Raw genomic sequence first — 25,776 nt, forward strand, 5'->3', positions numbered from 1 at the left:
GGAACTCCATATGCTGGAGGAGAGGCTCAAGAAAAGGCAAAAAAGACCCCCCCCCCAAAAAAAATGCAGTTTAAATCACGTTACTTCCCTACTGAAACTCCTCAAAGGTTCCAGTGAGCTGCCAAATAAAATTCAAACTTCTTCCTTTGTCACATAATTTTTTTCAATGATCTCTACCTAAATTTCCAGTCTCATCTTTGGTTGATGCTTCCTCATACAATGCAAACCAAAAATTTCCTTTTTTCCCCCAGACATCACGTTCACTTTTTATCTGAAGGCCAGGTACTTGCCTTACTTCCACCTAGTAAATAACCTTCATCTCCCAAAGTTCAGCTCAAGTATCACCTCCTCTATGACATTTTTCTGATTCTTTAAACCCCAACCGAAGCCACTTGGCCATCTCCTCCTCCATTCTAGTCCCCAAGGTGCTCTTCTGTACATGGGTGTTTACACTGCTGTCTCCTTAAGCCTGGGTCCTGCTCATTGTAGTAGTCTTATCAGCTCCCAGCAGCTTAGCAAAAAAAAAAAAGAAGAAAAAAATGAGCTTTTAATAAATGCTTGTAAGTAGGTGAATGAATGATAAATTAATGTGTTTACATTATAATCTGGGAAACACTAGATTTGTTCTGAGAGGAAATTCCTAACAATCTCTCCTGTTCACAGCTCTTAAGGCTGTGGGCACAGCCAGGCTGAGGTCAAAGACAGGGCTACTTCTACCTCCAGCCTGCTAAGCTTCATCCTGTTCCTTTAAGAGAGGCATGTGGTATTGGGTGACTCAGGCTCTATTACAAGACCATTGAATTCTTAGTAAAGGGAAGTATTTCTGAAAACATAGTTCTTGGGTGAGGGGAATTCCTTCCTTGGAGAAAGAAAGTTGCTTTCCTGGCCAATAGGGTTTATTACCAAGCATAGGCTAAACCAAAAAAAGGCATGCTGGCAAACAACAGCAGGCTATTTTTCAGTGCATATGTTTAAAGTCCAGGAGCTAATTTCATGACATTCTGCATTGTCACCTCCCTCTTTTGGCCTGTGTTTTTCAGTCTTCCAATCAAAGATATTGGACTAGAGAATCTAAGATCATTTTCAGCTCTATAATTTTATTATATAATTTTTATTTATTTTATTTTATTTTTTTGTGGCCCTACTCATGCCATGTGGAAGTTTCTGGGCCAAGGATTAATTCCAAGCTGCAGCTGCAGCCTTCACTGTAGCTGTGGCGATGCTGAATCGTTTAGCCCACTGCACTAGCCTGGAGCTCAAACTCACACTTCCGCAGCAGCCCAAGCCATTGCAGTCAGATTTTTAACCCACTGTGCCACAGCGGGAACTCCAGTAATTTTTATATAATATTTTATATAATATTAAAAGTATAACATGCTTTTGATACAGTAAAGGCTCAAGAATTATTGATGGCATTTTACAGATATGGAAAGTGACGGCAGTGGGGCAAGGGATTTGCTTCAGGTGTGGAGGCAACGCCAGGGCCTGAGTCCCCTCTGAAGCTCTGTTTTATTTATTAAAAAACATTTTTATTATATTTGATTTACGAGGACCTCTGTTTTATTAAGCGGTCAATATTTCCTGCTTCTGGGTGGAACTACAGTATCTTTGGCTTTAGAAAAGCTGGTCTGGGGAGTTCCCATAGTGGTTCAGCAGAAAGGAACTTGTCTCGTATCCATCAGGATGCAGGTTTTATCTCCAGCCTTGCTCAGTGGGTTAAGGATCCGGCGTTGCTGTGAGCTGTGGTGTAGGTCACAGACATGGCTCCGATATCGCATTGCTGTGGCTGTGGTTTAAGTGGGCAGCTACAGCTCTGATTCAGCCCCTAGCCTGGAAACCTACACATGCCTCGGGTGTGGCCTTAAAAAGACAAAAAAAAAAAAAAGAAAGAAAAGGTGGTCTGTTTTCATCCCCAGGCCTGCAAAAAATAAATAATAATAATAACCCACAAGAGTTAGAGTATTAATATGAAAAATATTAGCACACAATTATTCCACTCACAGCCTCTGAGAGTTCGAATCTCACAGTATTGAAAGTAACAAAAGACAGTGGTGGTGAGACTGCCAGGGGTTAGTCACATAAGAGGAGGCTAGAGGAGAAGGGGAACAGATTTGAGCTGCTGGGGATGCTTTTCCATGTCTCTGGACTAGGATGGGGGGTGGGGCACCAATCCCAGGCGCATAAAGACAAGGTCAGCCTCATCTCTTCTCTCTGTTCTTGGCAATAGCCAGTCTAGCTAGAAAGAGCAATCTGTCAAGTCTAATTAGAATAGAGAAAGTGAACAATGGGCACCCAGCTCTGAAATGACAGCCCAGTTTAATGGTGTGGAGGAGCTTGGGAGGGATGAAGCTTTCTGCACTTGGAATGGGTTCCTTTAAATGAATCCTTTCTGAACTCAAACTGCAAAACAACTTAAACTGGATTCTTATTTACTTTACCAGAAATCTTCAGGTCCCTGCGCCTTTTAACACAGGCACATCTAGCAAAAGCAGATGAAAACCTGGCTCTGTTTCAAAGGTGAGGCTGGAATTGAGACTAGTGGTATATCATGTAGCATGGACATGGTGCTGTGTGTAGGCAGCTTATATTTATCAATTTGCTCATGTTTCTCTTTTTTATTTAATCCTATTGGTGATAGCATTTCTCTTACTATGCTTGCAACCCTTTTTATTGTAAGGCTTATAATTGGATTCTCGAATTTCAGAACAACCTGAAATTTTATTAGGACCACAAATAAACACATTTTAAGATGCAAAAAAAAATGTAATGCTTTTTTGGCTTATACTTTAAATGTCCTTTCTGATTTGGATATTTTAGTTCTTGTATCAAAAGGAGATTTTAAAAGAAAAGAGTATATTTTACAAGTGGAATCAAATATATGTATTTCTTAAATTAAATACATGAATACTGTTTATTGAAGCTTAAAGACTATGCATGCTCATAATCTAAACCTTCAAATAATGGAGGCCTATCTGTTATCAGCACATATTATACTGAAGACTAATGGTTTGTTAATTTAACTATACCTCATGGTGAGATATTCAGACATGTTTAAGGTGTGTAAAAAAAATAAGTCTCTGAAGTGGGAGAGAAAATGGGAAGAGAGTAAATATGGACACAATTTATAAATCTCAGTCTGCATGATTTTGCTATTCTTTCCTGAGCATTATTTAATTTGATCCTCAAAGCACCCTGTGAAGTATGTCACTATTATCTTTGCAGATAAAGAATCTAAGGAAGGCCCTGAGAAATTAGCCCAAGGTTACAGAGAAATGCAGAGTCAGGCCTTGAATCCATCATTGGGCTCCAAGCCTAGTGTATGTCTCAGTACTGTATTTCTAGTAGAGTCAGGAGCCATTATATTTTTAAAATCATCTAATTCATAATCATAATGCCCACAGGCGAACTCTGTTCTAATCTGTTGGTCTCTTGTGGACATGAACAAGGCATTGGATTTTAGTTTGTAAATTTGTATCACTTCCTTTGCTGCATGCTGCCAAGCTTTAACTTTCTAACAGCATCATTGCTTTTCTGTCCTTTCTCTTTTTTTCTCTTACATGCCCGTTATTTGAATGAATTGTCTTGTAGAGAGATAAAGAAAAAAATCTGCCAATGCTATGCACCTCACCTCAGACCCAGTCCTCTCCCTTGAGAAACCAGCTATCAATTTGGAATATAACTGTTTTCTGTGTGTGTCTGCATAGACATGTGTGTATTTATATTATACTATTTTTATATCTTTCTAAGACATAAATGATACTATGTGCTGTATAGCATAAGGAACTATATCTGGTCACTTGTGATGGAACAGGATGGAGGATAATGTGAGAAAAAGAATATATATATGTATGACTGGGTCACTTTGCTGTATAGTAGAATTTGACAGAAAACTGTAAATCAACTATAATGGAAAAAATAAAATATTTTAAAAATAAAATAAATGAAAATAAAAATAAAATTAAAACGATACCATCTACTTTTTATTCTGCAGCTTGCTTTTCTTTTTTTTAACTTACTATGCATTGTGGAGATCTTTTCATGGCTGCACATTTAAATCTAATTCATTCTTTTTAATTGTTACATTACTTAGCATTCCATGCACTGTCACTTTGACTGTTTCCTCTGTTCCTTGCCTCTGCTTTTGAAATGATTTAGTGGCATGGCAAGTCAACATTTGTATTCACAGAGCAGGTAGAGACAAGCATCTGCTTTATGGCTCATTGGAATGTTATTAAATAAAGGAAGGAAATGTAGGAAGCACTCGTACCAACACTCTGAGCTGAGCTGAGAGGCCTAAGGCAGCACAGTGTTATCAGATTTGTTGCCTCTCGGCTTCTGAATTTTAGCATTTTCCTTTTTAAAAAACCTACTTTTCCCCCCAGAGATATATTCCGTATATATAAGAAAGAGTGATAATATACTTAAACTTGACAGAGTGCTATGAGGATTAAATGAGATAATGTATAGGAAAGAACATCAAAACCATGCAGACTGAGACATGTACATTATGAATCAGGTTTGCTTACCTTCTTCCCTGTCTCCCTCCCGCTTCAGATACTATGTTGTGAGGCAATCCCTCAAAGAAAGATAGTTAGTAAGTGAAACTATGAATATTGTTATTAGATAATCTACAGCAGGAATGTGCCTAAAAGCATGCACCTTGGAGACTGATCTCTGGTTTCACATCTTGATGTGGCTATTTATTAGTTGTGTGACTAGGGTAATGTTTTGTCGTGTGTAAAATCAGGATAGAAATAATAGTAAACTTAGCCTGTGGGGTTATGGTGAGGTTTAAATGAGATAATGTATGTAAAGTACTTACACACAGTTTCTGATATACAGGAAAGTCAGCTGCTGTCATCATTATCAGTCAGAGAAGTTACAATATATCCCCACTTCCATTTTCTATCTATAAAGTATCACTATCTATCTGCCTCAGATAGGACAATAAAGAGAGGCCTAACCTCAGGAATGAATTGTTCCTTTAGAGCGTGTGTGTGTGTGTGTGTGTGTGTGTGTGTGTGTGTGTGTTTATGGTCACACCTGCAGCAAATGGAAGTTCCCAGGATAGGGGTAGAATTGGAGCTGCAGCTGCCGGCCACAGCCACAGCAACACCAGATCCGAGTGTCTGTGAGCTACACCACAGCTCACGGCAATGCCGCATCCTTAACCCCCTGAGGAAAGCCAGGGACCAAATCCGAATCCTCATGGATACTGGTCGGGTTGGGTTGTTACCACTCAGCCACAGCAGGAATTCCCTGTGTGTGTGTGTTTTAAAGCTAGTATTACCTGAGCACCCACTGCATGTCTAATACCCTGCTGGATACTGTGTGTAACATAAGGGAGTGCAAGAAAGAGTTCTTGCCCTCAAAGTGCTTATTAGTTGTTAAATTGAAGTACCTTAATATATGAGGTTAACACTAGGAAGAACTTTGAGCCCGTCAGATGAAAGGCATTCTGTAATACCCTCTCTGGGTAACAGATAATAACATAAGCACTGGGTTATAGTATGACTATACCTGCCCAGTACTATTTTATAAAAGTTTCCTGTTAATTATAAAGGTATATATATATAATCTTTTAATACCTGCTTATTCACTTCTTGTCTAGCTTCAGAATTATTTTCGAAGCTCAAGCCATCAGATTGTATACTTTTGCTGGGCTGGTTTCCTGGCTGAGGGTTGCTCTCACTTTCCCTTAGAGTGCTGGAAAGAATGAGGTCTCCAGGAGCTGGTAGAGAAGAGCTGCTCTCCACAAGGCCTAAGGCTTAGCTGAGTAGAAAAATGCAGATTGCTCAGGACAAAATAGCTGATATTTAATGAGCAAATAAAATCCCAAGGGAATAAGGATCATCTTAAAGAGCCTGATGATGTCATGTAAAGAGACTGAAGGTACTTTATTTTGGGGAGCAAGTTCCCAGGAAATGAACCTATAGTATTTCTAAAATGTCAGCCTAGTCCTCAGATCAGTAAGCTTTCTCTGACCAACAAAGTCCATTTTCTGTTGTGTATGCAAGCTCATTCCAGCCAAAACTGAAATTCCAACTGGATATAAAAGGCCACCTCAGCTGTCAAGCACAGAAGCCATGTGTGACTTTTGGTTTAAAAATCAGTCCAGGGAACAGATGCTCTGAGTGCTTGGGGAGTGGCAGGCCTATTCCTGATACAAGAACAAACACCCTTTGTCTTAATTCCACAGTTAAGTCAGGAATAGACAATTTTGAATGTTTTTACCTTTAAAGGAACTCTGTTATATAATTCTTATGAGAAAAAAAATCAGCTATAGTATAAAAAGGTGTGATTTCTCAGAGAACCTTTCCACAGCTGAAGAGATTTCTTAATAGACAAAGGAATTTGATCATTAAATCATGTGTCTGTGAGGAAGAGATTCTTAAGAGTAAGGCACAGGACATCTATTATTAGGTTAAGTAGGATTCAAAACACTGTCTCTACTCCCCCTTTCTGAAGGTGACCCTATAGTTTTTATTTGATAGAGGCACCTTTCTGAACTTTTTGCCTAGAAACCCAGGATAAAACCTACAGCCTGTTAGAATTCTAAAAAGAGTTTGACCTTGCATTTTACAGTCAGTGTTCAGGGCTCCAAAAATATGCTGTCCAATATTTATTGGGAATTAACTTATTTTACCCTCCTCCAAGAGGTGAACGCAGCTGGTATATGAGACTTCAGAGAGAGCTCATTTTCCAAGGAGGAACAAAGAGAAAGTAGGCACCCTCCCCCTCAGAGAAGCCACTTGGCTTTGTCTGAGCCTACTCCCTCTGAGCACTGCAGCAGGAGAGGCTCAAAGCTGTGGCCCTGCTGATTAGTTGAATAACACTTGGTTCAGCAGTCCTGGGGATGTGTGGAGATGTGTGCTTGCCTGCACAATATTAATGTTATCAGCTGCCCTGTTCATGTGTCCTCTCCCTGAAGGAGGAGTAACACTTAGAGAGATATTCCCCTCCTTATTTCTGTTTCTCTGCAGATAAATAAATGTCAGGCATGTCTTGGATCCTGTCCCTGTTGACTAAGTTACTATATATCCATTACTCCTCTTTGTCCTCCAAACACTGAGCTCTCAGTGTTCATGTGGTAGGATCCAGATTGTGAAGTCTGCAGTGGTTATGTACAGGACTCAGGCCCAACTTTCCTTCTCCAGGACACTCAGGAAGCTTCTGTTCCAGTTGGGTTCCTAATTTCTGGCACTACTGCTCAAAAAGAGAGGGTCTGCTTTGAACCAGAGCCTGTAATTAATGCCTGCAACTATATACCTTGATGGGAGATGGGGCTTTGCATATCAGAGAACAGGAACCTGATAAACAGCATGACTGGTCTAATGAAACTGTCCACCTATGGGCCTTCACTCCCTTACTAGAAGAAAAAAAAAAAAAAAAGATGTACAATTCTTACACTTAATGCACTGAATATCTGCAAGTGGAAGGGATGAGAAGGTTATTAGTGCATCATTTGGGCATCGTGAAGGACAGGGCTCTGTAGGAGAAAGCATCAGCTTAATGAAGGGCAACATAAAGCTCTATGCAACATAAAAAGGGGGAAGCTGCGCTTTGGCATCATCTTGCAGGTTACGATTCCAGCAATCGCGCTGGCTCAAGAGCTGAAGCGCAACCGTCATCCTCTTTCTGTGGGCTTCAGCCATAGGGGGAGAAAGGTGGTACCACAATTCTCTCCCAGTGGATGACGATGACGTATTCTAGGCAGATGATTGCGGAGGCTCCTGTCAAATGAGTGAAGAGAAAAAGGAAGTGGGGAGAGGAGGAGGGACTCTAGAAATGGAACTGCAACAGCCCTGGAATAAAAATGAGGGGCTGTAATGAGAAATGATAAGCACAACCACCTTGAAATTCAACTCTCTGCCCGTTTTTTCCGGTTTGCTGCTGGTTACCTCTTTTACTCTTTTGTCAGTAACTTAAAGCAGGATGTGCTAATGAAAAAGAGCTCCATCAGGTTATATTTTTCACTCCTTTATGATTGCTTTAAATAATAATTATACCATAAAATTCAAAGCCAATCTTTAGCTTTAGGAAACATTAGCAACAGAAAAGCACTTTGAAACATTGTATCCCAAACCACAAGGGGCCTCTAAAGTTTCTCTTCTCCACAGAAAGACTGGTCTGGTTGTGCCCATTACTTTCAGTTTTGTTGGGGAGGGGGCGTAACATGCATCTTGAGTGCAAACGTGTTCAGAATGTCTGTTGGGACTAAGTGGTGTGGGGAGCGAAGCCGCAGCCTCTGGCGAGGTCCGAGCTTTCCCCCGTTTCACCAGCAGGCGGCCCTGTTTCCAGGGCGCCCGCGACCGCCGCCCCGCCCGCCTCCAAGGTCACTTCCGCTGCGGCCCCGCGAGGCTACCCCCCTGCCACGCCTTGCTTGTTTTGTTTTTTTTTTTTTTGAGGCCACCTTTCTTTACCCAGCACTGTCTACTAACATCTCTGAACCATTGTGCTCTTGTGACAATTTATGCTACTCGAAAGCTTGCTTCTTGAGTCCTTTGAAAGAGCGGAAATTCTTAAAATCAAATAAAATGTATTTGGGATTGCGTAATCACTGATTTTTTTTACAATATCTCAAATGCATTTCAACTTAGTCAAATAAAAAGAGCCCCTGAGCTAACAGAGAAGGCAATATATGTTGAAAAATGGAATGCTTAAAAAACAAAAAAGCAAACTCCTCTTCCTGTTTATTCCAGACTCTTCCGCAGATTTAGAGAACAGGCCGCGAAAATTCAGCTGCGGCGCCATCTGCTGGAAGTGGCGCGACACTGCAAGACCTTGCTGGGGAAGGTTGCAGGTGAAGGTCTGGCCTTCTGCCCAAGGAAGGCCTGCCACCAAGGTAGGTAGCATTCACGTGCAGTTGACTTATCTAAAAAGAGACTAACTTTTGGAGTTCCCTTTGTGGCGCAGCGGAAACGAATCTGACTGGGATCCATGAGGATGCAGGATCGCTCCCTGGCCTTGCTCAGTGGGTTAAGGATCCAGCGTTGCTTTGAGCTGTGGTGTAAGTCGAAGTCGCAGCTTGGATCTGGCATTGCTGTGGCTGTGGAGTAGGCCGGCGGCTACAGTTCCAATTGGTCCCTGGCCTGGGAACCTCCCTGTGCCCCCCCCCCCCAAAAAAAATAGAAGAAACTAATTTGACCCGCTACAAGAAATGGCCTCAGGAGTTCCTGTCATGGCTCAGTGGTTAATGAATTGGACTAGGAACCATGAGATTGAGGGTTCGATCCCTGGCCTTCCTCAGTGGGTTAAGGATATGGCATTGCTGTGAGCTGTGGTGTAGCTTGCAGAGGCGGCTCGGATCCCACATTGCTGTGGCTCTGGCGTAGGCCAGTGGCTATAGCTCTGATTAGACCCCTAGCCTGGGAACCTCCATATGCCGCAGGAGCGGCCCTAGAAAAGGCAAAAAGATCCCCCCCCCAAAAAAATGGCCTCAGTTTTGAGGAGCCCTCCAGCCTAAATGAACTGGCATATGTTATAGGGGTGTTCTCATAGGAAAACCTGGAGCTTTGGAAGAGGAGGTTTAACTCATTTCATTACATCTGTACAGTTTTCAGGTGCAACGCTGAAAACTAAAACTCTATTTTCCATCAAGGCACACAGGGAAGTATCAGGAACAGAAGTCACAATGTATTTGTTGTCTTGAATGGAACTGATTTTGCTGAATGGAAGGAATTTTAAAGGATGAAGAGGGTGACAGAAATAAAATTAACCTGGGAGTAAGGAGGTATTAAAAATGTGGTTTTGGCCATGGTGTGATATAAGGTCAGTAAGCCCTGCTATCATTTTCCAAACTCTTAAGTCAGTTCTGATTTACTTGATGATTTTTCTATTTAGGAGACTTCGGGTCCTTTCCACACAAAAGTCTAAACCCATTTGCAAACACATTTATATACATACTTGAGCACAAATCTCAATTCACCATTACTGGAAACTTTGTTAAATGCCATAGTCAGAAAATGCTTGGGGCACTGGAAGTAAGCAGAATTTTATCTTATTTGAATAAATTTTTTTTATTTTATAATGATTTTTATTTTTTCCATTATAGCTGATTTATTGTGTTCTGTCAATTTTCTACTGGACAGCAAAGTGACTCAGTTACACATACGTGAATACATTCTTTTTTCTTTCATTATCACGCTCCATTGCTAAGTGACTAGATGTAGTTCCCAGTGCTATACAGCAGGATCTCATTGCTTATCCATTCCAAAGGCAACAGTTTGCATCTATTAACCCCAAATTCCCAATCCATCCCACTCCCTCCCCCTCCCCCTTGGCAACCACAAACCTGTTCCCCATGTCTGTGATTTTCTTTTCTGTGGAAAGGTTCATTTGTGCCACATGTTAGGTTGCAGATATAACTGATATCATATAGTATTTGTCTTTCTCTTTCTGACTTATTTCACTCAGGATGAGAGTCTCTAGTTCCATCCATGTTGCTGCAAATGGCATTATTTTGTTCTTTTTTTATGACTGAGTGGTATTCCAATGTGTATATATACCACGTCTTCTTAATTCAATCATCTGTCGATGGACATTTAGGTTGTTTCCATGTCTTGGCTATTGTGAATAGAGCTGCAATGCACCTGCGGGTGCATGTGTCTTTTTTAAGTTTTATCCGGATATATGCCCTAAGAGTGGGACTGCTGGGTCATATGGTAGTTCTACGTATAGTTTTCTTTTTCTAAGATACTTCCATATTGTCTTCCATAGTGGTTGTACCAATTTACATTCCCAGCAACAGTGCAGGAGGGTTCCCTTTTCTCTACACCCTCTCCAGCATTTATTATTTGTGGGCTTTTTAATGATGGCCATTCTGACAGGTGTGAGGTGGTACCTCATAGTAGTTTTGATTGGCATTTCTCTGATAATCAGTGATGTTGAGCATTTTTTCATGTGCTGTTGACCATCTGTATATCTCCTTTGGAGAAATGTCTATTCAGGTATTTTGTCCATTTTTCCATTGGGTTGTTGGCTTTTTAGCTGTTGAGTAGTTGTATAAGTTGTTTGTATATTTTAGAGATCAAGCCCTTGTCAGTTGCATCATTTGAAACCATTTTCTCCCATTCTGTAAGTTGTATTTTGGGTTTTTTTTTTTTTTTATGGTTTCCTTTGACATGTAAAAGCGAAAGCACAATTTTAGAGCAGAATTACAGTTGGCCCACCCATCTGAAAAAATATGGTATCACTGGTAGGAAATGCCAGTAATGGAAAAATGTTATCAGAGTACTGACCCTCCAGAGCTTGATGATAACATTCTAACAAAAATGAGTTTTTGTGTTCTGGGAAGAGCTTATACTGGTTTTCCTGAAAGAGATGAAGTAGTTTAACCAACAGTGTAACTTATGGGAACCTAACTGCTTATGTAGTTCTTGGGGGTCCACATCATGTGACTTCCACATACTGTCAGTGTTTTATCAAAACCTCCTTTGGAGTTTCAATAACCAAGCCCCTCATGGATGAGACCTACCTAATTCTACTGCCGTAGTGAATAGTTTCCTAGAGAAAATGTTAACCTTCCATATGGCTGCTTTTTAATTTTTTTTTATTTTTTTGTCTTTTTGCCATTTCTAGGGCTGCTCCCATGGCATATGGAGGTTCCCAGGCTAGGGGTCTAATCAGAGCTGTAGCTGCTGACCTACGCCAGAACCATAGCAACGTGGGATCTGAGCCGCATCTGCGACCTACACCACAGCTCACAGCAATGCCAGAACCCTAACCCACTGAGCAAGGCCAGGGATCGAACCTGCAACCTCGTGGTTCCTAGTCAGATTCATTAACCACTGAGCCACAACGGGAACTTCTCCATATGGCTGCTTTTGAAGAAAATAAACAAGTAAAACAGGAGAAGAAATAAAAGAAAAAGACATCTTGATGCATGAATAGACTTTATAAGAACACTCAAAGATTGAGTATATTTTCTATTTTGAAGGAACAGAAAGTTATTGGGTATCAAATTATGACCAGTATAGGAAATATTTGATGGCTAATGTCACATCTATCATACCTCTCTTCTACAAATGTATTTGTGGAGGGGAATCTTTCATAGAAATAAATAGCTTGAGGAGTTCCCGTCGTGGCACAGTAGTTAACGAATCCGACTAGAAACCATGAGGTTGAGGGTTCAATCCCTGCCCTTGCTCAGTGCGTTAAGGACCTGGCGTTGCCATGAGCTGTGGTGTAGGTCACAGACACGGCTCGGATCCCACGTTGCTGTGGCTCTGGTGTAGGCCAGCGACTACAGCTCTGATTAGACCCCTAGCCTGGGAACCTCCGTATGCCACCGGAGCGACCCTAGAAAAGGCAAAAAAAAAAAAAAGCTTGAAGAGTTCCCTTGTGGTGCAGCAAGTTAAAGATCCGGCATTTTCAATGCGCTGGATCGGATCACTGCAGTGGCATGGGTTTGATCCCTGGCCCAGGAACTTCCACATGCCATGAGTGCAGCCAAAAAGACAGAGAGAGAAATAAATAGATAGATAACAAATCAGCAGTGTGAGTGGTGGCATGCAGTGGAATTGAACATCTCTCGGAAGGTACTTTCAGGGCCTCTGGCTTGGGCCAGTGCAGGAGGGGAGCAGAGGTGGCACAACAAGAGCCAGATACCTTAACCTCTTGTAGTCTCTTCCTTTCACAGGGCATAAGGGAGTCCCCGGAAGCTGAATTTTCCTCTTCTATGGTTCTTATTATTTCATTAACTTATTTGATTAGAGGGTGGCTTCCCCCTCAAAACAGAGCTACATGTCCAAACTACCTGTGACTTTCTTCACAGACAGCTCAAGAGCAATAGCACTCATTGAGCACTATTTCTGGTAAATCTCATGTAAAAAGTCTACCCAGGAGTTCCCAGTGCGGCACAAAAGCAGCAGGATCAGCAGCATCTTGGGAGCTCTGGGACTCAAGTTCAACCCCCAGCCCGGCACAGTGGGTTAAAGATCCGGCCTTGCCACAGCTGCAGCTTAGGTTGCATCTGCAGCTCAGATCTGATCCCTAGCCTGGAAAGTCCATGTGCCGCAGGGCGGCCAAAAAAAAGTATAATCATTGCTTAATAAGCTGGTAAAATGTGGCCCCACAGAGGGCTGAGAGAATGTTAATCTGGAGCTCTGAAAAGTACAAAAAAAAAAAAAAAAAAGTCTACCCATTCCCCCAGCAACTGAATTCAGGGTTCAGATATTGTGTTTGGCAAAAAGCAAGGGAAAATTTTTCTAGAGATGACCTTTCCCTTGACTTTTAGCCTGTTCTAAATTGGGCTTTTGAGAGAAATGTGACCATTCTTTCAAAAACATGGAACAGATTGAACTTGGTAGACATTTCTATCTGGACCTTAGACATAGGTGTGTATCTCGTGGTCAAAGTCCTAACTTCACAGAGGTCTTGCCTTAGCAATGTCAATTCAATTCACTTTTGTTCTCTCAGCACTGATCAGTCCTCTTCTCCTCCCTGCCTGCAGAATGCCAGGCTAACTCCTGTTCATTGGAGGGTCTTGGCTTTCTGGCCATTTCCTCCAGGATTTCCTTGACCTCCCCAGGTAAAGGGAGGGTACCCCTGCTTGAGTACTCTTGTTCTCCATCACAGCTCTGTAATCCTGTTTTGTCACTGCTTCTCTGTGTCTCCCATACTAGACTCTTAAATCCTCTGAAAACGGGGCCTAGGCTGTGGGACTTCAGGCTTCTCTGAGGAAATAAAACTCAAAAAGCTTCCGTCTAAGATAAGAATTTCAAGACCCTTATCAGCCCACCTGTCTCACTGTAATTGTTACAATGTTTCTAAGGATCCCCCACCCCAGCAACTTGGCCTGCTCCTCCCTGCCCCCTACTAGGAAAGATATGTGGCCCACTCCTTACCCCACCCTGATAGGGGCAACATATGGCCCCCAACCAACCAGCAAGTGTATCCAAAGACTCCATCCTTCCCCAACCAACCAGTAAGTGCATCAGAAGTCCCCATTCTTCCCCAAACAAGCAACAGGTCAACAGGTGTATGGTAAGACCACTCCTTGCATTCCTTTGTCATTGGGCTATAAAAGCAGACACTGACTATGCACCCAGAGTCAGCTCTCCCTGATCATCAGGAAATCGGCCCACTGTGTTAACAATGTCTCTTGCCTCAATAAACTTGTCTTTTCCACACCTTGGTTTAAATCCGGAAAATTCGGAGCTCCTGTCGTGGCGCAGGGGAAATGAATCCGACTAGGAATCATGAGTTTGAGGGTTCAATCCCTGGCCTCACTCAGTGGGTTAAGGATCTGGTGTTGCTGTGAGCTGTGGTGTAGTGTAGGTTGCAGATGCGGCTCAGATCTGGTGTTGCTGTGGCTGGCCGATTCAACCCCTAGTCTAGGAACCTGCATATGCCACGGGGAAGCCCCAAAAAGCAAAAAAAAAAAAAAGAATAAATAAATCTGGAAAATTCTTTTTCCACCCGCATGCATGCATGCAGAGACCACAACAGAGGCTATTATACTCATTTTGAATCCTCAGTGCCTAACTAGTGCTTCGGACCAAGTAGATGCTAGTCAGGAATTCAGGACACAGAGATGGGAGGAACACACACACACAGGTGTAGATTTGAAAGAGTGCCTGGAAGCATGAGTGTGTTTTGGCTAAAGCTTGAATGGGACCAACAGGAGTAGGATGGGATGGTTATGTAAGTTAAGTAAGTATGTACATATGTATGAGGTGGTTATGAGTATTGCAGATGTTAGTTTAAGGTAGTGGTCATCAGAAGTTGAAATAATTACAAATGATGACATTTCTGGTGCAGTGTATATCAGATAAGTGCTTTGTGTATGTTTTTACCAACAATGTGGAGTCACAGATCTAGCCTATTTTACTTTTGGAAAATACCATTTAATTGGCAGAACCAGTTTACATGGCCAAATCAGGTAGTTAAATAGACACTTTCTATCAGAGGATGTTTAGCTTTATTTCATTTATTTATTTATTTATTTATTTATTTTTTTAAATGGACGTACCCCCAGCATATAGAAGTTCCTGGGCCAGGGATTGAATCTGAGCCATGGCCTCAACCTATGCCTCAGCTGTGGCAATACCAGATTCTTAACCCACTGCACCACAGCAGGAACTCCTTTAACTCCATTTTAAAATTAACACCACAGAATTTCCATTGTGACTCAGTGGGTTATGAACCCAACTACTATTCATGAGGATGCAGGTTCGACCCCTGGTCTCACTCAGTGGGTTAAGGATCCAGTGATGCCGTGAGCTGTGGTGTAGGTCACAGACATGGCTTGGATCCAGAGTTGCTGTGGCTGTGGTGTAGGCCAGCAGCTGCAGCTCTGATTGACCCCTAGCCTGGGGACTTCCATATGCTGCACCTTCGGCCCTAAAAAAGCAAATAAAAATTAAATTAAATTAAAACCACTATATTACTTCAAGTTCTCCTGCCACCTCACTAGTAACTTCTCTTTTTTTGTTTGTTTCTTTGTTTTTTGGGTTAGGGCCGCTTCCCACAGCATATGGAGGTTCCCAGGCTAGGGGTCTAATCAGAGCTGTAGGCACCGGCCTACACCACAGCCACAGCAACACAGGATCCAGGCCGAATCTGCGACCTCCACCACAGCTCACGGCAATGCTGGATCCTTAACCCACTGAGGAAGGCCAGGGATCGAACCCACAACCTCATGGTTCCTAGTCAGATTCGTTACCACTGCACCATGACAGGAACTCCTCACTAGTGACTTCTAATTCTAAGACAGCCACTGTCCAAGGCACAGACGTTTACCAGGAATTTGTTCAGGGGATGAAATAAGGTGCTGCCCCATCAGTGTTTCTTCCCTGGCTCTCAAGATATTCTCCTTAGGCATAAAGCATTCTCAGATCATCCCTTTGTTGGGAAATAGTGCAGTTCAGGATGGCCGAGGAGTGCTTTTGTATTATGAAGGGTCAGAGCAATTGGGAAGGGAGGCTGAAAAGAGATACCGCCTCAATTTCAGCCATTCTCAAGGCAGATCACTTTCAAGAGAGGGCATATTTGGTAGTTTGGAATCTAGAAACTGAGCCCCTTGATACTGTTTGTGCTATGTACACTCAAGGTATGCAGATCTCAGTTTGAAGACTATTGCTTTAAAAAAAACCCTGAATTTTCTGATGAAGAAACATGAGGTTGCAGTTTCAATCCCTGGCCTCGATCACTGGGTTAGGGATCTGGTGTTGCCATGAGCTGTGGTATAGGTTGTAGATGCAGCTTAAATCTGGCCTTGCTGTGGCTGTGGTGTAGGCTGGCAGCTGTAGCTCTGATTCAACCCCTAACCTGGGAACTTCCATATGCCACTAGATGCCGCCCTAAAAAGCCACCACAACAATGAAAAACATGGATTTTATCCTATAGAACGATGGTCTTCTGAGTGAAGTATGTAAGAGGTACAGAAAGGAAATATTACAAATTCTATTTATATGTTTTAAATGTCATCCTCTTAAACTTTCTGTATTAGGAATTTTTTTAATTTATATGAAAATGTAAGTACAGGAGTTCCCTGGTGGCTCAGGTGGGTTAAGGATCTAGTGTTATCACTATTCTGACTTTGGATACAGCTGTGCCACAGATTCAATCCCTGGCCCAGGAAGAGCAAAAAAAAAAAGTATATGAGTAATTAAAAAATAAATTATGTATGTATGTCTGTGTATGTATTAGAGGTTATGCAAACAGTAAGCATTAGTTTACTGATAATGCAATTTTAAAAATCTGAGGGAAATTCCCTTCATGGCTCAGTGGTTAACGAACTAAACTAGTATCTCTGAGGATGAGGGTTCGATCCCTGGCTTTGCTTGGTGGGTCAGGGATCTGGCATCGCCGTGAGCTGTGGTGTAGTTCGCAGATGCAGTTCAGATTGCCCATTGCTGTGGCTGTGGCTGTGGCTCACAGCCATAGCTCTGATTCAACCCCTATCCCAGGAACTTCCACATACCATGGGTATGGCCCTAAAAAGAAAAAGAAAAGAAAAGAAAGAGAAATTAAAACATTCCCAGATAAACAAATTTGAGTTTGTTGTTAGTAGACCTGCTCTACAAGATAATGCAAAGGGAGTCCTTCAGGTTGAAGGGAAAAGACATCAGATGGCAATTCAAATTCACAGGAGGAAGTGAAGAGCCCTGGAAATCTGGTGTTCCCTTGTGGTGCAGCAGATTAAGGATCCACTGTTGTCACTATGGCAGCTTGGGTCACTATGTAGTGTGGGTTCAATCCCTGGCCCAGGAATTTATATATATATATATATAATTTATTTTTATATATAAATATATACACATATAGAGAGTTATGTAGTGTTTACTCACATAACTTCTGTAAATAAGATATGAATTATAGAAAACAATAATTATAACACTATATTAATGGGGTATAACATATACATATGAGATACATATATAACAATAATTGACAATATATTATTATGTAATATATAATTATATAACAAATAATATTCTTTTTTTTTTGCTTTTTTTTTAGGGCCATACCCACAGCATATGGAAATTCCCAGGCTAGGGTCAAATCAGAGCTACAGCTGCCGGCCTACACTACAGCCACAGCAACAGAGGATCCAAGCAGCATCTTTTTTTTTTTTTTTTTGTCTTTTTGCTATTTCTTTGGGCCGCTCCTGCGGCATATGGAGGTTCCCAGGCTAGGGGTCGAATCGGAGCTGTAGCCACTGGCCTACTACACCAGAGCCACAGCAACGTGGGATCCGAGCCGCGTCTGCAACCTACACCACAGCTCACGGCAACACCGGATCCTTAACCCACTGAGCAAGGGCAGGGACCGAACCCGCAACCTCATGGTTCCTAGTCGGATTCATTAACCACTGCGCCATGCTGGGAACTCCCCAAGCCGCATCTTTGAACACCACAGCACGTAACAATGCTGGATCCCCAACCAGAGAGCGAGGCCAGGGATTGAACTCAAATCCTGATGGATACTAGTCAGATTCATTTCTGCTGTGCCACAACAAGAATGCCCTATAACAAAAAATATTAATTATAAGTGTGAGGATATATTTGGGCTATATATTATAGCACAAAGGAAGGGGTGAAAGAGTTATATTGGAGCAAATTTTTTTATATTTTACTGAAATTTAGTAGTTATTTTCAATAGGTAGTAATGAATTAAGACGTATATTATAATCCCTAGAGCAACCATTAAGAAAATAATTTTAGGAGTTCCCATTGTGTCTCAGCAGGTTAAGAATCCAAATAGTATCCATGAGGATGCAGGTTCAATCCCTGGCCTCCCTCAGTGGATTAAAGGATCCAGCATTGCTGTGAGCTGTGGTGTAGCTCACAAATATGGCTTGAATCTGGTGCTGCAGCTGTGGTATAGGCCAGCTCTGATTCAACCCCTAGCACAGGAACTTCCACATGCTGCAGATGAGGGCATAAAATAATAATAATTATTAGGAGTTCCTGCTGTGGTGTACCCTTGCTACAGCAGTAACCAGAGCAGTTACAGCAGTGACAACACCAGATCCTTACCCCACTGAGCCACCAAAGAACTTCTCAATATTTTTAAAAGAATTCAATTTGTATGAACTATGTTCTCTGACTACAGTGTAGTTAAAATAGGAACCAACCACAGGGAGTTCCCATTGTGACTCAATTTGAGACCTTTCTTCTTTTGTGACATAGAAGTCTCCCTCAAAGTACTTCTTAGCTGCCAACTATAAATTTTGATATGTTGTATTTTCATTTTCATTTAGTTCAAAATATTTTAAAATTTCCCTGGTGATATCTTCTTTGACCCATAGATTGTTTAGAGGTCTGTTTCATTTCCAAATACTTTGGGATTTTCCAGATTTCTTTCTGTTGTAGGTCTCTTTTCTTTTTTATTTTTTTAGGGCCATATCTGTGACATATGGAAGTTCCCAGGCTAGGGGTTGAATCAGAGCTATAGCTGATGGTCTACTTCCATAGCCACAGCAACCCCAGATCCAAGCCACATTTGTGACCTACACTGAGGCTCGTGCCTTTGCCTGATCCTTAACCCTCTGTGTGAGGCCAGGGATTGAACCTATATCCTTATAGATACTAGTCAGGTTCTTAACCCACTGAGCCAAAACGGAAACTCGAAAACTTATATAGAAAACTTGTAGCAATGCAAAAAGTTCTTGTCTGAGAGAAATACAAATGATTTCTTTTCTATGGAAAAGATAACCTCACAGGTTATGACTTTTATTTTTTTCCTCATAGGACATTAACCAGTTTTGTTTCTACCTAGCAATATTATTTTGGGGTTTGTTTGTTGGTTGGTTTTTTGTTGTTGTTTTTTTTTTTTTTTTTTGGCTGCACTTGCAGCACCTGGAAGTTCCTGGTCCAGGGGTTGAACCTGACTCTAACCACTGCAGTGACAACACCGGATCCTTAACCTGCTGTGCCAAAAGGGAACTCCATTGTCCTAATGTTCTAGTATATGTTTATTTTTTTGTCTTTTTGCTTTTTCTAGAGCTACACCCACAGCATATGGAGGTTCCCAGGCTAGGGGTCTAATTGGAGCTATAGCCGCCGGCCTACACCAGAGCCACAGCAACATGGGATCCGAGCCACGTCTGTGACCCAAACCACAGCTCACCACAACGCTGGATCCTTAACCCTTTGAGCAAGGCCAGGGATTGAACCCACAACCTCATGGTTCCTAGTCGAATTTGTTAACCACTGAGCCACGACGGGAACTCCTGTTCTAATATTTTTAAAGGACCTTTCCTGAGGAAATATATCAACTCCTGTTCCTCAAATGTTCTTTATACCAGCTTTATCATTTTACTGGTTCCTTAGTCAATAAATCTTGAACATGTATTTATTCTATATTTATATGTCATGGTTTTAACTTTTTTTTTTTTTTGCCTTTTTAGGGCCACACCTGCAGCATATGGAGGTTCCCAGGCTAGGGGTGGAATCAGAACTACAGCTGCCGGCCTATGCCACAGCCACAGCAATGTCAGATCCGAACTGCATCTGTGACCTACACCACAGCTCATGGCAATGCTGGATCCTTAACCTACTGAGCAAGGCCAGAGATCGAACCTGCATCCTCATGGATACTAGTTGGGTTTGTTAACCTGTGAGCCATGATGGGAACTTCAATTTTGACTGTGTCTGTGGCATGCAGAAGTTCCAGAAACAGGGATTGAACCTGTGCCACAGCCATAACAACACCACGTCCTTAACCCACTCAGCCACCAGGGAACTCCAATTTTAACTTTTTGAAAATTATTTTTTAGCAAGGAAGGCATAGTAGTGGGAGCTTTTGAATAATCTCTTCTGATTGCTTCTGTTTTCTCAGTGAATAAAGATGCAAAATATGAACTCAGAGTGAGAATGGGAGGAAATTTGGAAGATTTGAGGGTTATGAAGAGGATATTAAAAAGCATTTAGGGAGTTCCCGTCGTGGTGCAGTGGTTAACGAATCCGACTGGGAACCATGAGGTTGCGGGTTCAATCCCTGCCCTTGCTCAGTGGGTTAACGATCCGGCGTTGCCGTGAGCTATGGTGTAGGTCGCAGACGCGGCTCGGATCCTGCGTTGCTGTGGCTCTGGTGTAGGCCGGTGGCTACAGCTCCGATTAGACCCCTAGCCTGGGAACCTCCACATGCCGCGGGAGCGGCCCAAGAAATGGCAAAAAAAGACAAAAAAAAAGCATTTAGGAGAGTGGGAAAGTGAAAAGATTAAGGAAACTCTGTAATTAATTCTGGGCAATGGAAGGCCACTGAAGATTAGTGATCGTAAACTTTAAATAGATCTGTCAGCATGTCACAGCCATGCCTGCAGGCAAGGGGTATGTAGGGTTAGATTTAATCAAGTTTGAGGTTTTGCTAAGTGAGCACAACCAAAAAATGGAACTAGGGAGTTGCAGATATAAGCAAAAGCATAATTAAAGTGATGGACTGTGGAAGGAGAGACATAAGGACATAAGGAAGTAAGGACAGTAAAAGGGTAGAATCCACCACTTGTCAGTGTCATTAAGCAGAAGAGTTGTTGGGATCGGTTTTCTCTTGCTGGAAAGGTGGAGATGGTGATGGGATAATGGGATGCATAAAATTGAAAAATTGAAGCTTTGATGGGGCCAGTGGGTGAGAATACTTAGAGCTATGAAGTAAATGGGAGGATGGAAAGGAAAACCACAAGTGTGAATAAAAGGGAAGAGATGTAGGATAGTAACTCAAGTGGGAAATGACACTATGGTGGTTTAGGCATAATTCGTGTAAACAAAGAGAATTAAGGGTCAAGAGAAGGGGTTAATTAATAAAGCAAATTCTCAGAGGCTGTGAGCAGGAATAAAGAGAGTTAAGGGTGAACAAAAGGGGTTAATTAATAAAGTTCTCAGAGAGCTCCCTGGTGGCTCAGTGGGTCCCTTATCCAGTTGTCATTGTTCTGGCTCCCTGCTGTGGCTTGGTTTCAATCCCTGGCCCAGGAACTTTTGCTGTGCAGGTGCAGCCCTGCCAAAAAGAAAAGAAAGAAAGAAAAGAAAGAGAGAGAGAAAGAAAGAAAAAGAGCTCTCAGAGGCTGTGAGCAGGAATAAAAACTAGGGCACAAGTGGATAGGATTAGTATTAATAAAATTGGAGGGGACTCTAAAGAGATAAGAGGGAGGATAATATCAGAAACAAGAAAGAGACAGAGACATTTTGTTGAGGATAGGAGGAAGTTCAAGGTTAAATCCTTTAATCCTATCACTAAATTAGGAATCTAGGTTATCTTCTAGGAGTGAACAGCTAAATGTAGATTAGGAGCTTGAAGAATATAGAAGCGATTGGGAGCAGCTGTTATTCTTTGAGAAAGGAGTAAGAGAAGATGGGTCAAAGAATCATACAGCAGGAGTTCCCATTGTGGCACAGCGGAAACAAATCTGACCAGGAACCATGAGGTTGCAGGTTCCATCCCTGGCCTCTCTCAGTGGGTTAAGGATCTGCCGTTGCCATGCGCTGTGGTGTAGGTTGCAGACATGGCTCGGATCCTGTGTTGCTATGGCTGCGGTGCAGGCCGGCAGCTGTAGCTTCGATTTTACCCCTGGCCTGGGAACCTCCATATGCCATGGGTGCGGCCCTAAAAAAATTCGGATTGTGAGAAACTCAAGTCTTTGAGGAAGATGGTAGATTAGCTTAATCTCCTCTGTCTCTCTATAAATGTGGAAAGCACAATGAGCTACTTTTTTAGGGGTTAATTTATGTAATTTACATAGGCTCCAAGATTGATCACATAGGAATTCTGCTCATGTTTGCTGTGAAAAGCACCACAACAATGGTGCTTTAAATCCTTTTTGAGCCCCAGATCCTCTTACTAGATCTACTTGTGTTTGTTTGTTTGTTTTTCTTAAGGACTGCACCCGTGGCATATAGTTCCAGGCTAGGAGCCTAATCAGAGCTACAACTGCTGGCCTATGCCACACCCACAGCAATGCCAGATCCCAGCCACATCTGCGGCCCACACTGCACCTTGCGGCAATGCTGGATCCTTAACCCACTGAGTGAGGCCAGGGATCAAACCCACATCCTCATGGATACTAGTTGGGTTCTTAACGCACTGAGCCACAATGGGAACTCCAACAAGTCTAATTATGTTACGACTTTTCTTAGAACCATTTCAATCTCTTTCGGAGAAAAAGCAAGTTCCCTATGGTGCCCTCTTAGGACCCTCACAGTCTGGACCCCTCTCTCTCTCTGACTTTATCTTCTATCGCTTTCTCCTTCATTCACACTCCAGCCATTCCCTCTGCTTGGAATGTTCTGCCCGCAGACACCCACAAGGCTCAGTTTTTACTTCAAATCAGAGACCTTCTTAGCCATGTTAGGTAAAACTACTCTCATTACTCTCTAGCCTTCTCACTTGGCTTTATTTTTCTTCCTACATCGTGTTTCTTCCCCAAATGCAGTATGAATTCCTCAAGAGGCTTTATCTTGTCCTTAGTTCCTAAGCCAGTGCCTAGTACACGCTAGGGACCAGATAAATATTTTGTTGAATAAAACCAAGATTAGTATAATTTTGCATTTCTAGAAAATCTGTACAAATTCAGGGCACTATATAAAATGACTAAGTTATATAAGGAACTTTAGAGGCCATACTCTGTTTTACAAGTGATGAAACTAAGATCCACTCAGTCAGTTGTGCCTGAACTAGAATCCAGATCTCCCAAACACCAATTCAGGGATCTATTTACAAAGCTGTTTTAGAGCAGGCATTATCCTCACACTGCAGATGGGGAAACTCAGAAGCAATGCAGTGAGAAACTTGTCAAAAGTCCTGTTATCTAATCACACTAGAAACCAGAGTTGCCTGTTCCTGGTGGTTCTGTGGCTGTGAGAGTTGTGTGGCTCTTGTTACTAAGGAGTCAATAAAGTGGTTACTTCGATATTTTGTTACTCTAATCATTGCTTCCCCTACCCACCAGCGTCTTTTCCTTTCTGTTTTATTCTGTCCTTGTCTCTAGAGGTCAGAATGATTCTGTTGCTTGCTAAGTAAGTAACCACTACTTTCTCTAATACCTGGGCTTTGTCCTCTTCGACTTCCATAGCAATGTGCTTAGAGTTAGGCCATTTCTTCGTTCAGGCTGCTATAACAAAATCCCATGAACAAGAGTGGCTTATTTGCAACAGAAATTTCTCACAGCTCTGGAGGCTGGAAGTCCAAGTTCGGGGTGCCAGTATGGTCAAGTTCCAGTGAGGACCCTCTTCTGGGTTGCAGGCTGCCATTTGACTGCTGTATCCTCAAATGGCAGGAGAACTCTGGGGTCCCTTTTATGAGGGCACTAATTCCATTTATGGGAGCTCTGTCTCACGACCTAATATATCCCCCCAAAGCTCCACTTCCAGATACCATCACAGTGAACTTTAGGATTTCAACGTATGAATTTGGGAGGATACGTTCAGTCCATTGCAGGCTCCCTGGGCATGAAACTCCTCAATTCCTTCAAGCATACCAGCATCAGGGAAACAGGTTTTATATCTTGTTCGGTGGTCTACATTCCAGGGTTTTTACTTTTGTTTTTTTCCCCTTCGAAACAACTTTGGTTTGCTATCAGTCTTTCTAGGCACAATAAAGGGGAAGAGCAGTCTGGATGTAAAATTTGTTTCTTTGTTTTGGACGCAAACAATTTCCTCCTTCTCTTTTTCCCACAGTATGTGAACCAGGCTCTGTCCCTTGGGTTCCATACAAATAAACGGAGCTGCTGAGGGAAAAGGTTAAGCAAGCTGATTTTTGTAGTTACAGACTGTTCCACGTAATCTATTTACAAGGTCAGCAGGGACCACAGCTTACCAAAACAAAGAAGTATGTAATTTTAAATGAGGAACTCTTGATCGATCACAAACAAGCAAAGACCTCCCAAGGTTTCTAAATGGTTTATATTCCTGGCTGTATTGGATCAAAATATGCTGGAGGGTAAGAAAAGAACACAGACTAGAGGATCAAAATATTAAAGCGCTATGAAAACAGACTTCTCTGAGTACAGCCCCTATATTCAGAGCTTATTCCTTCACTGTGTCTTATAACTGAAGGGGATCAGTCCAGGTTTGGATGATTTGGGTAAATAAACATGTAATTAAAGTTGTAGTTGTGAGTATGTTTTCATATTTATAAAAGTGGTTTTCATGTTTTTGGAGAGAAGATAGTGGTTCAAAAATAAAAGCCAGATTATGAACCTGACTAGTGTCCATGAGGATTGAAGTTTGATCCCTGGCCTTGCTCAGTGGGTTAAGGATCTGGTGTTGCCGTGAGCTGTGGTACAGATCAAAAACATAGCTCAGATCCTGTGTTGCTGTGGCTGTGGCATAGGCCAGTGGCTACAGCTCTGATTCGACCCCTATCTTGAGAACTTCTGTATGCTTCAGGTGTGGCCCAAAAGAGACAAAAATAAAATAGGAGTTCCCACCATGATTTGGTGGAAACAAATCTGACTAGCATCCATGAGGATGCAGGTTGGATCCCTGGCCTTGCTCAGTGAGTTAAGGATCCAGTGTTGCCATGAGATATGGTGTAGCTGCAGATGTGGCTCAGATCTGACATTGCTGTGACTGTAGCATAGGCCAATGGCTATAGCTCTGATTTGACCCCTAGCCTGGGAACCTCCATACGCCACAGGTGCAGCCCTGAAAAGACTAAATAAATAAATAAACTAAAAAAGACTAAATAAATAAATAAACTAAATAGACTAAATAAATAAATAAACTAAAAAAATAAAGGAGTTCCCGTCATGGTGCAGTAGTTAGCGAACTTGACTGGGAACCATGAGGTTGCAGGTTCCTTGGCCTCGCTCAGTAGGTTAAGGATCCAGCATTGCTGTGAGCTGTGGTGTAGGTCACAGACAGGCTTGGATCCTGCGTTGCTGTGGCTCTGGTGTAGGCCGGCCACTACAGCTCTGATTAGACCCCTAGCCTGGGAACCTCCATATGACTCGGGTGTCATCCTAGAAAAGACAATAAATAAATAATTAATTAAATTTCCTAATTGTGTATAATTCATGCAGTCATATTCCCTTGTATTGAGCTATTATTGGGCTAAGTAGGTAGGACAAAACAAATACTTAGTGTAGTTGAAAATGGTTGGTTCTGTGTCCTGGGGAAAGAAGGAGGGGCAGGTAAAGAGATACCAAGAAAAGTGGAGTTCCTGTCATGGCGCAGCAGAAATGAATCCGACTAAGAACCATGAGGTTTTGGGTTCCATCCCTGGCCTTGCTTAGTGGGTTAAGGATCCAGCATTGCTGTGGCTGTGGTGTAGGTTGGCAGCAACAGCACCAATTAGACCCCTATCCTGGGAACCTCCGTGTGCCACAGATGTGGC

At 42.2% G+C, this 25,776-nt stretch overlaps 1 protein-coding gene across 1 annotated transcript in view; it reads left to right on the top strand.

Moving 5' to 3' along the window:
• Positions 1-2,446: 2,446 nt before the first annotated feature.
• The window catches only part of LOC125130771 (tubulin alpha-1C chain), a 37,166-nt gene continuing 13,836 nt past the window's right edge, over positions 2,447-25,776 (top strand). The window contains exons 1-2 of the mRNA XM_047786526.1: positions 2,447-2,517; positions 8,703-8,845. Of these exons, the coding sequence (XP_047642482.1) occupies positions 2,493-2,517; positions 8,703-8,845 (168 nt within the window). The 5' untranslated portion in view covers positions 2,447-2,492. The remainder of the gene's footprint in view (positions 2,518-8,702; positions 8,846-25,776) is intronic.

This window comes from Phacochoerus africanus, chromosome 7 (assembly GCF_016906955.1).
Source record: "Phacochoerus africanus isolate WHEZ1 chromosome 7, ROS_Pafr_v1, whole genome shotgun sequence".
Classification (NCBI taxonomy): domain Eukaryota; kingdom Metazoa; phylum Chordata; class Mammalia; order Artiodactyla; family Suidae; genus Phacochoerus; species Phacochoerus africanus.